This window comes from Zootoca vivipara, chromosome 4 (assembly GCF_965207765.1).
Source record: "Zootoca vivipara chromosome 4, rZooViv2.hap1.1, whole genome shotgun sequence".
Lineage (NCBI taxonomy): Eukaryota > Metazoa > Chordata > Lepidosauria > Squamata > Lacertidae > Zootoca > Zootoca vivipara.
The window spans coordinates 90,237,076-90,251,967 of NC_142587.1; the positions used below are offsets into that span (position 1 = coordinate 90,237,076).

Below are 14,892 nucleotides of genomic sequence, written 5' to 3' on the forward strand. Positions count from 1 at the left end.
CTATGCTTTTATTATGTTTTTATCATTGTGCTCCATAAAATGTGTTCTTAATGTTGGATCTTTTGATAAAGGGCAGTACAGTGGTACCTCGCAAGACGAATGCCCTGCAAGATGAATTTTTCGCAAGACGAATGCGTTTTGTGATCTGATGGTGATCTGATGGTGACTCGCAAGACGAATTCGTTTTGCGAAAAATTCGTCTTGCGAATTGTGGTTTCCCATAGGAATGCATTGAAATTTAATTAATGCGTTCCTATGGGCAAAAAAAGAAATGTCAATGCATTCCTATGGGAAACCGCGATTCGCAAGACGAATTTTTCGCAAAACAAATTGACTCGTGGAACGAATTAATTTCGTCTTGCGAGGCACCACTGTATATAAACTTAATAGATGGTGATGGTGGTGATGATGATGAATAGAGGGAGGATGGTGGAGTGTATGAGAGAGAGAGTATGCAGAAACTATCCAGGTAAAATGTGCATGTGTTGTTCCGCCCACTTCTGCCTCTGGCCCCGCCCACTGCTGGCAGGTGTCCCACAAAAGGTTGCCCAGAGGGAAACGTGGACACGAAAGAAAGGTTCCCCTACCCGTGCTTCAGGGGATGAAACCTTCCGAGAGCATTTTGATGAGCTGAGCTGTCCTCTCTTTTCTAGTGATCCACGTTGCTGCTCACCTGGTGAATGCTCTGAACTTCTCTGTGAACTACAACGAAGAGTTCCTGGCACTCAATGCAGCCAGCTACCATGGCGAGGTGGGTGGGCAGGACTTCTTCTTTCCTCCCTGAAATTGCTGCCTTTCATTCTGCCATCATTAGGTGGCGCTTTGAAGCGGTGAGCTCAGGTGGTCGGTGGAGCAGGCTTTGTGGCATCTGGCACAAAGGTCAAGCTGGAGACTGCTTCCTTCTAGCTAAGGAAGGAGGCACAAATTGGATGGTGTCCGTTCCCCATTCATTGGCCACCTTTGCACCAGGGTCACACTACTGACATAGCTCACTTATGTGTCGTCGATCGCAATGCCAGTACAGTGGTACCTCGGTTTATGAACACAATTGGTTCCGGAAGTCTGTTCATAAACTGAAGCGTTCATAAACTGAAGCGAGCTTTCCCATTGAAAATAATGGGAAATGAATTAATCCGTTCCAGACAGTCTGCAGAGTACTTAAACTGAAGCGTTCATAAACTGAAGCGAACTTTCCCATTGAAAGTAATGGAAAGTGGATTAATCCGTTCCAGACGGGTCCACGGAGTACTTAAACTGAAGCGTTCATAAACTGAAGCATAGGTGTAATTGGTTCCGGAAGTCTGTTCATAAACTGAAGCGTTCATAAACTGAAGCAAACTTTCCCATTGAAAGTAATGGAAAATGAATTAATCCGTTCTAGATGGTTCTGCAGCATTCGTAAACCGAAAATTCATAAACCGAGGTGTTCATAAACCGAGGTTCCACTGTATGACCACAATAGGGGGATTGGAAGGGGCTGAGCCGTAGCTACTGGGTTTTTGCCCTGATTGAAGCCCCCAGAAGGGCACCATTGAGAAGGGCTCCTCGCCTGTGTGTGTGTCTGTGCTAATGTGTGCAAAGCACATGCCCAACTGAGTCTTTGACCCAGGTGAAATAAAATAGGAACAAGTTTCTATTTAGGTTTTAAGTGGCTTTTGTTTGTTTTGTTCCGGCACAGTGGCAAAAAAACATTTTTTCATGTTCCTGTGTCGGGATATAAATCAGGCATAGGCCCTCGAGATATTTTGGGACTACAATTCCCATCATCCCTGACCGCTGGTCCTGTTAGCTAGGGATAATGGGAGTTGTAGTCCCAAAACATCTGGAGGGCCGAGTTTGCCTATGCCTGATATAAATGAAAAGCTTTTGGGGACCAGTGCTATGGATCCGACACGAATTCTAAGAAAGCGTGGGAGAAACGAATGTGTGGACAGGCCCCCACTTTTCTTTCTCATCCCGGATAACCCATCTTTCCTAACTGACTTTCCTCATTGCCCTGGGATGCTCTTTGCTCCCTGCCTTTGCTCCCTGTTTGGCTGGGGATGCTGCGAGTTGTAGTCCAAAATATCTGGAGGGTACCAGGTTGGCAAAGACTGCTGTGGTCTATCACACACACACAGAGAGAGTGTGCTCCTGATCAGCATTCTGAAAGTGCTATGATTTGAGGAAGTCAGCATTTCAAAGTCCCAGCTCTTGCTCAGAATACAGATTAAGTTATCCCTGGGTAAATTTGCTAAATAATTCATACTGTCTGTCTCTGGTTTCTAGGATCCCAGGAAACTCCTTTTTGCTACAGGTAAGTCAGCAAAAGCTACCGCAGGATTGTGTTGAATCAGCTAACTTTCCAGGCTACGCTTTGAAAAACAGAAATGGACTAGTATTATAAATTACTAGATATTGCAGCAGCGTCGCTGTTCTTAGCTGGAACAAAGAATAGAATTCCTTTGTTGAAACGAGCAGCGACGTCTTGTCTTGTCTTTTTAACTTTGATTTTTTTTTAATGAAATAAAAAATCACAGTAACATTTGTTCCATTCCAAAGATGTGACACATAATTGCTCCGTACAGAAGATGGATTCACAGTGTCTTTTTGCTATAATCTTCACTCTGTTGAATGGTCATGGACCATTCCTAGACATTCCTAGTTACTTGGAAGAAAGTCCCCCTGGGTTCACTATAACTTGCTCTCAGGGTTTAGTTACATAGGATTACATAGGATTGCAGGCCTGTCCACACACACGCAGGCAGGCAGGCAGGCAGGCAGGCAGGCAGGCAGGCAGGCAGGCAGGCAGGCAAAAACTTAAATTTAACTAATGCAGTAAATAATAATACTGCTGGTTTTCCCAATACCTGCCCTCCTTATTTTGGGAATTAGACTTTTGTTCCCATTTGCAGAGTATGTGGAAGACAGCCTTTCGTTCTCCTTCGCCTCATATAAAAACTACGCAAGACACTCTCATTCTTTAGTTTAAAGAATATATAGCTTTTTCTTAATGTACTTGCAGTTGCAGATTAATCTTCCTTGGAAGTTTTTAAGCAGAGGTTGGATGGCCATCTGTCTTGGATGCTTTAGCCGATGTTCCTGCATTGTAGGGGGTTGGACTAGATGAACCTTGGGGTCCCTTCCAACTCTACAATTCTATGATTTGATGATACAATGCAGGTGGATCTTTCTCTTACATAGGTAAAACTGTTACAGGCTAACATTTACAGGCTGACTAAGGCTGGATCTAGACATGTAAAAAAAAAGCATTTCAGGAAAATGCGTTATTAACTTCATAATGGGAAATTAGCTTCCCGTAAGACAGAACTCTATATCGCCATCTGGTGTCACTGTGTTAGAATTAATTTAAAACGCTTTTAAAATAATAATAATAATTTTTTTTACTAGTTGTTGGGTTACTAATGCAGCACAACACAAAATACGCCTGCTGTTCTAGCTGTTAAAACTCACAAGACTGTTAATCACTGAACTGTCTGAAATAGCTACCCCAGAGTGTTTGACCTCACAGGGTTCTACAGCCCTTTCAAACACTAACCTTTCACAAATGCATTTTGGATGCTAACATCCCACACTGATAAAATTCTGACCACTCTTGCAGTAGAATTACTGCCAGTTTTTATCCTGGTAGATAGATACCCCAACCAGAACAGCATAAACTGACTAGGACCGATTGCAACCAAGAAAACTTATAACACCTCCATGGGGAGAGAACATTCTGTAAGCAGGGAGCCACCACTGAAAAGGCCCTTTTTCGTGTCCACACCCTCCACAGAGTGTACACAGAGAAGAGTCTGAGATGATGAATTTTGTTTTTGTTTTTAAGCAGTGCTAAGACTGGTGTACTTTCCCTCAATACAACCTATGACCACCGTTCCTATTTCTTTTTCAGTTCCTGGATTAACTGGGGTTCTTATGGTGTTGGTGCTCTTCCTAATGTCTACAGCCTCTACTTATGCCATTAGGTAATTTTTTATTTTTTTATTTTAATCTGACCAAATGACTCTTAGTGAAGTGAGTACAGCTGTGTACACGCAACATTATTTTCTGCGTTCATTCCACACGGAGATCTCGCTTTTATTTTCCTACCGAGCCCACCCACAATCTGGACCTGTTTCATATTTTATACCCCTGAAAAGCGCCTTTTCCCAAACAAGTTTCACACCGGAAAGGAAAGCTCAGTACAAATTGAGCCTGCATTTCCACCCCCGGCACATCCTTTTGAAAATGGATGGAGGCGGTAGGTCCCGGCGCTGAAAGGTTTATCCACACCTGCAGAACTGCATATCCCATAATATCGCAATTGCCACTTCCTTCTTCCTTCAGCTGGGACATGTGCTGGGAGGAAAAGGCATGGGTAAGCAGGGGTAGCCTGGCCTGTTTCGCCCCCTGAGGGGAAACAGGAAGGTGCCATCCTGCACTCATGCCATCCCCGCTGAAGCATCGCTTACCAGGATCGTGTGACTGCGACTTCCGGGTTTTGTTCAGATTGTACGAGAGCCCTGTGAGATTGTGAGGAGCCCTCAGATCTTGCAGGGCCATAGCGAGTCCTTGTCAAAACCTGGAAGCCACCACAGCCACTTCCCCTTGCTTGTGTGTGTGTGTGTGTGTGTGTGTGTGCGTGCCCTTGGATTATGCCACAGTCTGCCTCACAGACGGACTGGCTCTGTGGATCAGCTAATCAAGGGGAGGGTTTTCAAACATGTATCAAGTAGTCAAACCTGCTCTTGTGGACAGTAGGACCTAGAATTAATCTAGATTGAAAGTGGCCCAAAGAGGACAAGTGCGGACAATTCCAGATGGAGAAAAATGACTCTTTGAAGTACAAAGTATGTGCACAGCCATTGTGAACTTGTCTCGCTGACTTAATAATAACGATAACGATAATTTATTATTTATACCCCACCCATCTGACTGGGTTTCCCCAGCCACTCTGGGCAGCTCCCAATACAGTGGTACCTCTACTTACGAATTTAATGCGTTCTGAACACACATTCGTAAGTCGAAAAAAATTGTAAGTCAAATCCCATAGGAATGCATTGGGAGAAAAAATTCGTAAGTAGAAGCAACCCTATCTAAAAAATCGTAAGTAGAAAAAATCCTATCTAAACCGCATCCAAGATGGTGGACGGAGCTCCGTTCGTAAGTAGAAACATTCGTAAGTAGAGGTACCACTGTAGAATATTAAAAACACAATAAAGAAATCAGACATTAAAAGGGCTGCCTTCAGATGTCTTCTAAAAGTCAGAGAGTTGTTTATTTTCTTGATGGGAGGGCGTTCCACAAGTTGGGCGCCACCACCGAGAAGGCCCTCTGCCTGGTTCCCTGTAGCCTCACTTCTCGCAGGGAGGGAACCGCCAGAAGGCCCTCGGAGCTGGACCTTGGGGGTGGAGACGCTCCTTCAGGTATACTGGGCTGAGTATACCTTCTTCCTTTCTTTCTCAGTCCTTCTTCCTTTTCATCTCCTGGTCCAGTCCTTCAGTGATCTAGATCATGCTCACTCCCCCCGCCCCATCTCCACTGAGAGCCAACAAAATCTGTTTTTGCTTGCTTCAGATTTAAAAATAAAAATCTAGGATGTATCCAGATTTAAGTTGAGCAGCAACTACTCGGAATATGGCCTCCTCAGCATAAGTTACTTCAACAATGCAAAATGCTTTGATTGCCTAACATTTAACTGTACTTTGTTCCTTTCAGGGTTTCTGATTATGACATCTTCTGGTACACCCACAACCTCTTTTTTGTCTTCTACTTTCTGCTGATGCTGCATGTTTCTGGGTAAGTTATCGCCCCTTTTGATGAAGCCCAGCCACAGAAGCATGCCATAAAAACTGAAGCACGCCAGGGCAGGACAGACAAAACTACAGCTCTGGAGCTGCGTGAATTTAGCATATTTCAAAGGAAAGTTTTGAAATGAAAGATGAGTTCAGTACCCATGCTAGGGGCATTGCTGCTGGGATTTTACTACTGGTTTTAAGACACAATGTTGGTTGGTTTTAATGAGGAAACAAGCTGGGAGAGACGGCTTGAACGCAAGTGGAGGAAAGATCTGAATGAATGCAACCGAAACCTGGTAAGGGCTCATTATTGAGCCTACTTAGTGGCAGTGAAGGCAGCAAAGAAGACATACTTTGCTACCTACATTGCATCCTCATTATGTCGTCTAGCAGAGCTTTTCCAGATTGTACGGGGCCTTTTACAGGCTGGCCCAAAGGAGGTGATAGAACCAACGGTAGCTCGCTGTGACTTGTTTGCAAAGCATTTTGGGGATAAAATTGTTTGCATCTACCAAGACCTTGACTCAGCTGCTTTGTTGTTTAGTCGTTTAGTCGTGTCCGACTCTTCGTGACCCCATGGACCAGAGCACGCCAGGCACTCCTGTCTTCCACTGCCTCCCGCAGTTTGGTCAGATTCATGTTGGTAGCTTTGAAAACACTGTCCAGCCATCTCGTCATCTGTCGCCCCCTTCTCCTTGTGCCCTCAATCTTTCCCAACATCAGGGTCTTTCCCAGGGAGTCTTCTCTTCTCATGAGGTGGCCAAAGTATTGGAGCCTCAGCTTCAGGATCTGTCCTTCCAGTGAGCACCCAGGGCTGATTTCCTTCAGAATGGATAGGTTTGATCTTCTTGCAGTCCATGGGACTCTCAAGAGTCTCCTCCAGCACCATAATTCAAAAGCATCAATTCTTTGGTGATCAGCCTTCTTTATGGTCGAGCTCTCACTTCCATACATCACTACTGGGAAAACCATACCCAGCTGTTATAGCTGTTGAATCTCATGGGGTGTCCAGAGCACAGTCTAGTCCTGTTGTGTTGGATGAGTTTCAGTTGGTAAGGCTTGAGGATGTGGACAAGGTGCTCGGATCAGTCAGGGTGACCACTTGGCCTCTAGACCAGGCATCCCCAAACTTTGGCCCTCCAGATGTTTTGGACTACAATTTCCATCTTCCCCGACCACTGGTCCTGTTAGCTAAGGATCATGGGAGTTGTACGCCAAAACATTTGGAGGGCCGCAGTTTGGGGATGCATGCTCTAGACCATTGCCCCTCTTGGCTGATAAAAAAACAGCAAGGAGGGAACAGCTGGCTGGGCCAGGGAGGTGATCAATGCCTCTTTATGAGAGGGGGTGGTCTGTGCCTGTTTGAAGGAGGCGGTTTGAGCATATTACACCAATTTTGGTCCCACTGCACTGGGTATCAGTTAGTTTCCAGGCCCAATTCAAAGTGCTGGTTTTGACCTATAAAGCCTGAAACAGCTCAGGACCACAATACCTCAAGGACTGCCTCTTTCCATATGGACCTACTTGGACCCAGAAATCATCTTCTAAGTCCCTTCTCAGTGTGCCTCCTCTTAGCAGGAGAGTCATAGCAGGATCTGGGTGCAAACTAAGGGTAAATAGTAATAGTAATAGTAGTAGTAGTAGTAGTACTGTAGTAGTAGTAGTAATTTATTATTTATACCCTGCCCATCTGGCTGGGTTTCCCCAGGTTCTCTGGGCGGCTTCCAACAAGATATTAAAATACAATAGTCCGTCAAACATTAAAAGCTTCCCTAAACATATTATTATTAATAATAATTTTTTATTTATACCCCGCCCTCCCCAGCCAAGTCCGGGCTCAGAGCGGCTAACACCAAATATAAAACTAACTAGTTAAAATACAATTCAACAACAAGACTAAATACAATTAAAATTAAAAATTTAAAAACTGAAAATTGAAAATTAAAAATGCAGCCTCATACAAAAGGGGAAAAGAAAGGGGAAATGGGGGAGGGGATCAGGTTGGCTCCAGGCCAAATGCCACGCGGAACAACTCTGTGTTACAGGCCCTGCGGAAAGAAATCAGGTCCCGCAGGGCCCTGGTCTCAGGAGACAGAGCGTTCTACCAGGTCGGGGCCAGTGTTGAGAAGGCCCTGGTTCTAGTTGAGGATAATCTGATTTCCTTCGGGCCCGGGACCTCTAAGGTGTTACTATTTATGGACCTTAAGGTCCTCCGTGGGGCATACCGGGAGAGACAGTCCCGTAAGTACGAGGGTCCTAGGCATAGCTGTCAAGTTTTCCCTTTTCTCACGAGGAAGCCTTTTCAGCATAAGGGAATTTCCCTTAAAAAAGGGGAGAACTTGACAGCTATGGTCCTAGGCCTGCATTTCAAGGAATGATTCCTGACATACAAGCTAAGGAGGGTCATTTTTGTATTATTTGTCCATGTATGTCTTGTCCAAAATATTATTAATAATTATAAAGAGTATCTATGTATTTTTCAGGGCGAGTTTCTAGTCCTTAAGGCTATAAAGTTATGCCTCAAAACTTGCGATCATTTCGAGTGAAATCTCCCAAACTAGCAGGATTTTCAGTGGATGGGGCTCTCTGCATAGTTCTTTGCCTCCCCCACCCCCATGGCTAAGAAGAGCACAATGAATTGATGTGCAAATAAACAGATTACATGGGTTTACACAATGTAGGCCACATGCAAAACATTAGTTCCGCCCCCCCCCCCATCCGAGCTTAGTACATGTAGCTCCATCAAGACTTGACTCCACTTGTTCTCCCTGACCTCTTTTTTTGGCTGTTTGAAAGCATCCTTCAACTTGGCCGCCTATGTCATGCATTCCATCCCCTTTTGATATTTTTGCAGTTTGCCTCTGGGTCTTCTGAACCCTGGAATGGTAACCCCCCCCCCAAATGCTCCTATGTTCTCTCACTCCGCTGTTTCAGTTTCTGAAAAAGAAAAAAAGTGCAATGGGTGACTAATGTTTGGTCGAGCCTAAACTGGCTCCTCCTCTGAGTTTAGCCAACAATAGCCAAGCTGGCCAGGGCCCAAACACATGCTCTCAATAAATGACATAGCAGACGTTGGACTTATGGGAGCCTCTGGGACCACGTCCTCAGCTGGTGTTAATCACCTTTGTTCTCTTTGGTGCGATGGAGTTTTGCCAGTTTCTCTGCCTGGATAAATGGCCTATACGTTGATGGCTGAGTCATTGCCACAACGAGAGCCAGATGGGCAAAACACTTCCTAAGACTTCATCTGCTCTGGCTTTGATCTAGTCCAGAACCGCCGGATGAAAATGAATACTTGGACATCGAGAGTGTGGAAGGGGAGCAATTAGTGGATCTGCAATAAAGTTGGGATGGGGAGCAAGTTCGTAACAATACTTTCCCCTCCTTCCTCCCCATGGAGAAGCAAGTTGATTTCTTCAGTTCAGGTTGGGGAAATGTGTAAGCCCATGTGAGATCAGGGATCTGTCCTATACTCAGACCATTGAGCCACCTAGCCAAAAAGAAAGGGCAACCAAGACTCCTCCCTGTGGGGAGAGGTTGCAGTGTTTGATTTTAGAGAACAGGCGACGTGATAAAGGTAAAGGGACCCCTGACCATGAGGTCCAGTCATGACCGACTCTGGGGTTGCGGCTCTCATCTCGCATTATTGGCCGAGGGAGCCGGCGTATAGCTTCCAGGTCATGTGGCCAGCATGACAAAGCCGCTTCTGGCGAACCAGAGCAGCACATGGAAACGCCGTTTACCTTTCCGCTGTAGCGGTACCTATATATCTACTTGCACTTTGCCGTGCTTTCAAATTGCTAGGTTGGCAGGAGCTGGGACCGAGCAACGGGAGCTCACCCCGTCCCTAAATGATACTAATTTATAAAATTATTCATGGTGTGGAGAGTGGAGAGGGAAAAGTTTTTCTCCATCTCACAAAGCACTGGAACTGATGGACCACAAGTGAAGCTGAATTTCGAAAGATTCAGGACAGATGGGGGGTGGGGTGGGGGAGAGAAGTACTTCTTCACATAGCACATAGTTAAACTATGGGACTCTCTCGCACAAGGGGCAGTGATGGCCACCAACTTGGAAGGTTAGACAAATTCATGGAGGAGAGGGCTACCAATGGACGCTTGCCATGATGGCTCTGCTCTGGCTTCACGGTTGGAGGCAGTATGCCTCTGAATGGCAGTTTGTAGAAGCCACAGGAAGGGATTGTGCTCTGGTTCTCAGGTCTTGCTTGCAGGTTTCCGAAGGATATTTCATAGAATCATGGTTACAGGTAGGTAGCCGTGTTGGTCTGGATCGAAGTAAAATAAAAAAATTCCTTCAGTAGCACCTTAAAGACCAACTAAGTTTTTATTTTGGTATGAGCTTTCGTGTGCATGCACACTGTATCTGAAGAAGAAGTCTGTATCTGAAGAAGTCTGTATCTGAAGAAGTGTGCATGCACACGAAAGCTCATACCAAAATAAAAACTTAGTTGGTCTTTAAGGTGCTACTGAAGGAATTTTTTTATTTCATAGAATCATAGAATCATAGAGTTGGAAGAGACCACAAGGGCCGTCCAGTCCAACCCCCTGCCAAGCAGGAAACACCATCAAAGCATTCCTGACAGATGGCTGTCAAGCCTCTGCTTAAAGACCTCCAAAGTAGGAGACTCCACCACACTCCTTGGTGGCAAATTCCACTGCCAAACAGGAAGTTCTTCCTAATGTTGAGGTGGAATCTTCTTTCTTGAAGTTTGAATCCATTGCTCCGTGTCCGCTTCTCTGGAGCAGCAGAAAACAATCTTTCTGCTGCTATTTGATTGGTCACTGTGAGAAGACAATACTGAATTAGATCCAGCAGGCTCTTCTTGTGTTCTTAGGGATGTGAGTGGTGCTGTGGTCTAAACCACTGAGCCTCTTGGGCTTGCCGATCAGAAGGTCGGCAGTTCAATTCCACAGGACAGGGTGAGCTCCCGTTGCTCGGTCCCAGCTCCTGCCAACCTAGCAGTTTGAAAGCATGCCAGTGCAAGTAGATAAATAGGTACCGCTGTGGCAGGAAGGTAAACAGCGTTCCTGTGTGCTCTGGTTTCCGTCATGGTGTTCCGTTGTCCCCAGCCTTGCAAAAGCTTAAAAATGAATCAGATTTCCAATGCCTGAAAGCCTTGGTAGAAGACAAGGTCAATGCTGCCAAATTATGTGTTTCTGCTATCAGACGCAGGAAACAAGAGTTTTCCAATGTCAGTGCGCAGGCGAATGCGATTATCTAATTTTATCTTGGTCCATTATATTAAAGTGTGGTTTTGGCCAAATTGTATTGAATTTGTCTTCTGTTTATTTTTGTGCTATCCTTGTTGAATAGCTGTATGAGTTGATTTGGTCTATGACCGTTTAATAAACTTTGATTTGGTGTTCCATTGTGCCAGAAGCGGTTTAGTGATGCTGGCCACCTGACCCAGAAAGCTGTCTGTGGACCAACGGTGGCTCCCTCGGCCTGAAAGCGAGATGAGCTCCGCAACCCCATAGTCGCCTTTACTGGACTGAATTGTCCAGGGATCCTTTACCTTTACTTTTTTTTAACCTCTTGTGTTTTTATTGTCTTCACTCATTGGTCAAAGCTCTCCATGATTTCAGAGGGTGGATATTCCAAGCCCTGCCTACAGATGACTGATGATTGAACCTGGGATTTGTATGCCTGTGTACCACCCCAAATTTGGTCTCTTTACTCTTGCGATTTTCAAGGTTAAGGAGGCTGCAAAGAGATCTTTTCCTGGAATCAAATAACATGGAAATATCCCGTTCCTGAAAGCACAAGGACCAACCTCCATGCCTGCTCAATGGGGAACAAATCTTGTTTGCTAGAGGTGATCTGTGATATGAGTGGCTGCTGTATGCATGTGTTTGAGGTCAACAGCCAATATGTGCCGTTAAATCCTTAAATATAAACCCCAGCTTTCCTTCAATTGTTTTGCAAGTCGACTCATTCACACGGCCTGGATAATATGTTTGCACTTGAATCCCTACATTCCTAAGATTTTGGGGAGGGCCATTGCTCAATGTTAAAGCACCTGTCTTGAATACAGGCTGCCCCAGGTTCAATCCTTGGCAACTCCTAGGAGAGAACCTTGTCTGAAATCCTGGAGAACGACTGCCAATCATTGCTGGCCATTCTGAGCTAGATGGATCATTGGTCTGGCTTGGTTTAAGGCAGCTTCCTAGGTTCCTATCCCAAGCCCCCTCTTCACAATTCCGTCAATGTACACAAACTAGAGTATCCTACTCACACCACTGAGAAAATATATCCATGATTACTTAGCATGGTTCTCACGGGTATTCTGGGGGAAACAAAATGGCACCCATAAGCCATGGCGGAAGAGGAGTGCCCATGAGTTTTGACCCCATGTCTCCCTCCTGATTTTGTGAATGGGGATGCAAAATTAGGAGAGGGGTTTCAGCCCAGCACTAAGCAGAGCCACTGTATTTTTTGGCATTTTTAGGTATAGTCTCCTAAGTCAGCGCCGGCGACGAAAATGAATAATGTAGCACTGCTTCTGCTGTCAAGTGCTTTGTGCGTTTCTAAATTCGCAATAATAGATTGTATATCTTGGCAGAGGATCAGGGCATTAGTAGAATGATTCACTGCAACATGTCCCTTTCAGGAGAGTATGTCTTGTGTATATACTCCTGCATCTGAAAAAGGTTTTCATTTTCCTCCCCTCAAGCATGTAAGGTTAGGGTGGTCTATCTCCAAGAAGTCCCAAACCAGTTCCCCACCCCCTGAATAAATCACTAGCCAGAGCATCCCTCCTGATTGGTAGCAGATGAGCCCTGAGCAGCACCTCATACAGAGACAGAACAGGGAACCTCTTTGGCCGGGAATGTTGGGAGTTGTAACCCAGCAACAGGCAACCCATCTCCCGGGTTTCGAACATGCATTTTCCCTAGACCTGCAGATACCAGGGATTGCCTTCTGACTGCATATGCTACCGCTAAGTTGTAAAATGCCCTGAGATCTATGGATGAAACATAGGGTTGCCAGACTCAATAGAGGACAGGACTTCTGTGCCTTTAGTTGCCCTGCTTTCTTTTGAGTCTGGAAACCTTAAAGAGAAACCAGCAGACCCTTTGTTTAATTTCCAAGCAAAGGGTCTTCTGGTTTCTCTTTAAGGTTTCCAGACTCAAAGGAGAGCAGGGCAATTAAAGGCACAGAAGTCCTGTCCACTATTGAGTCTGGCAACCCTAATGGAACACGATGTACAAATTTAATAAATAATAGAATGGCTGTGGTCTTTTAGCTTTCAAAAACAAATCAGGTAGTTTTAAGTCAGTTATTTCTTTTCCTTTGTTTTATTTTTATTGTGTTTACTCCAGCAAAACAGAAGTTAGAAAACTTATTTGATCGTACAGAACAGAAGCCAAACAGAGGAATATTTGCCTTTGAGTTATTCCCTCCCTCCTTAAGAGGGATAACACAGGATGTAGTTTATTACATTTTTCCAGTGTTGCTTCACATCTTCTTCAATGAAGAGTGTTGTTTATTATATGCAATAACATCTATTGGAAAAAGAGGGGAACCCAGAGGAATTTCTTACCTTGGCACCTCACTATTCATGTGTGTTTTATGGGCAGAACTGGATTTCCTTGTATTGCCCCCCCCCCCTGATTCCTAACTGTGTCTTCAAATCCCCTTCATTTTAATATAAATGCAAGTCTGAAACCAGGGCTCTCAGGCATATTATTTCTGCAAAGGCCAATATTGGCCTTGTTTCAATAGAAGACAAGTTATTTCCCTTCCTTTCTCTCCCGCTGAAGCATAATATGCCGCTAACCATAAAATTAATAGAAGGACAGGATCGTTCCCTAAAGAATTGATACTATAAAGCTCTGCTCTGAGGTGGCTTTTGCTGATGGCTGATTTTCTGAGCTGAGGGCTTAGGTCAGGGGTCGGCAAACTAAGCCCTGGGGGCCGGATGCAGCCCACCCGGCTTGTTAATCCGGCCCGTGAACCTTGTGGACCCTGCTGCCCACTCGGTCAGTCCCCATGCTAAACCGGCGTGGCGTGGCGGCATTGCTGCGTGGGGACTGACTTCCACGATGCTGGCGCGGCTTCGGATTGGCCGCAGGAAGCTCCTGCAGCCAATCCGAAGCCGCGGATGCCTCTGGGCAATGCCCCTTCCTTCCCGTTGAGACAGTTGCGTGTGGCCAAGAGTCGAGCGGGAGGAAGCAGCGGCAGCGGGGAGGCTGCCTCCGCCGCCCAGGCCAGCGGAGTGGGGGGAACAGGTGTAGAGTGTACAGATCTGGCTCACACAGGAAACTGCAAGATATGCATGGCTTATGATGATCAAGGTTGTGCATTTTGATCAGTTATTTTTTGCACATCAGAACTTCAGATGGAGAAAGCGCACATTTTTAAAAAGGAGAAGAAAACAAAACATTTCTCTCTTTGTATTTCTCTAGGGGAGTTCTGAAATACCAAACTAATCTAAAGGAGCACCCGCCGGGGTGTTTGAACCCTAATGCAACAATTCAAGAGGAGACGCAATTTGCGGCTGGTTTTGAAAAGCTGCCCCCTGAAAATGCCCTGGAGCCTCTCCCTGGAGGGTTGGTGGAGCTGGAACCGCTTCTTCAAAGCAGCTTTGTGTGCACCGAGGAACCGAAATTTCAAGCCCATTTCCCCGAGGTTTGTATGGACACCTTCGCTGTGTTTTGCTTGTGGTGGCGAAGAAACCAATTGGCTTTGCTGATGTGAAAGCACGGAATGTTCCTAAACATTCCAACTCCTTGGGGGGGGGGAGCTGTTTCCAGATAAGTTTGAGGAAAGGAGAAATGGTCATTTAGGCCAATATTTCAAACTTACGTATGTGTGCCTTTGTGGTTCTGTTTCACGTCTGAGGAGATGGTTTGGAAGATAAAGCAGAGGGACTAAGGGGCATACAAGCCGGAGGCAATCTGGCTAAACAGAAGTCTGCCGCAACGTTTAATCAGTGAATAGGGATTGCTGCAACTAAAACAGCTGACTAAAGGTTGTCAGTTAAACTAAAGGTTGCTGGACTACAGTGGTGCCTCGCTAGACGAATTTAATTCGTTCCACAGGTCTTTTCTTACAACGGAAAATTCGTCTAGCGAATCCCATAGGAATGCAT

The 14,892-nt window shown here is 45.4% G+C and overlaps 1 protein-coding gene across 2 annotated transcripts in view; it reads left to right on the forward strand.

Annotated features, from left to right (window-relative positions):
- NOX4 (NADPH oxidase 4) overlaps positions 1-14,892 on the forward strand; it is a 91,731-nt gene that overhangs the window by 15,156 nt on the left and 61,683 nt on the right. For both annotated transcript variants that reach the window (XM_035116490.3, XM_060273886.2), the window contains exons 5-9: positions 654-751; positions 2,269-2,296; positions 3,893-3,965; positions 5,698-5,778; positions 14,207-14,429. In XM_035116490.3, the coding sequence (XP_034972381.3) occupies positions 654-751; positions 2,269-2,296; positions 3,893-3,965; positions 5,698-5,778; positions 14,207-14,429 (503 nt within the window). The remainder of the gene's footprint in view (positions 1-653; positions 752-2,268; positions 2,297-3,892; positions 3,966-5,697; positions 5,779-14,206; positions 14,430-14,892) is intronic.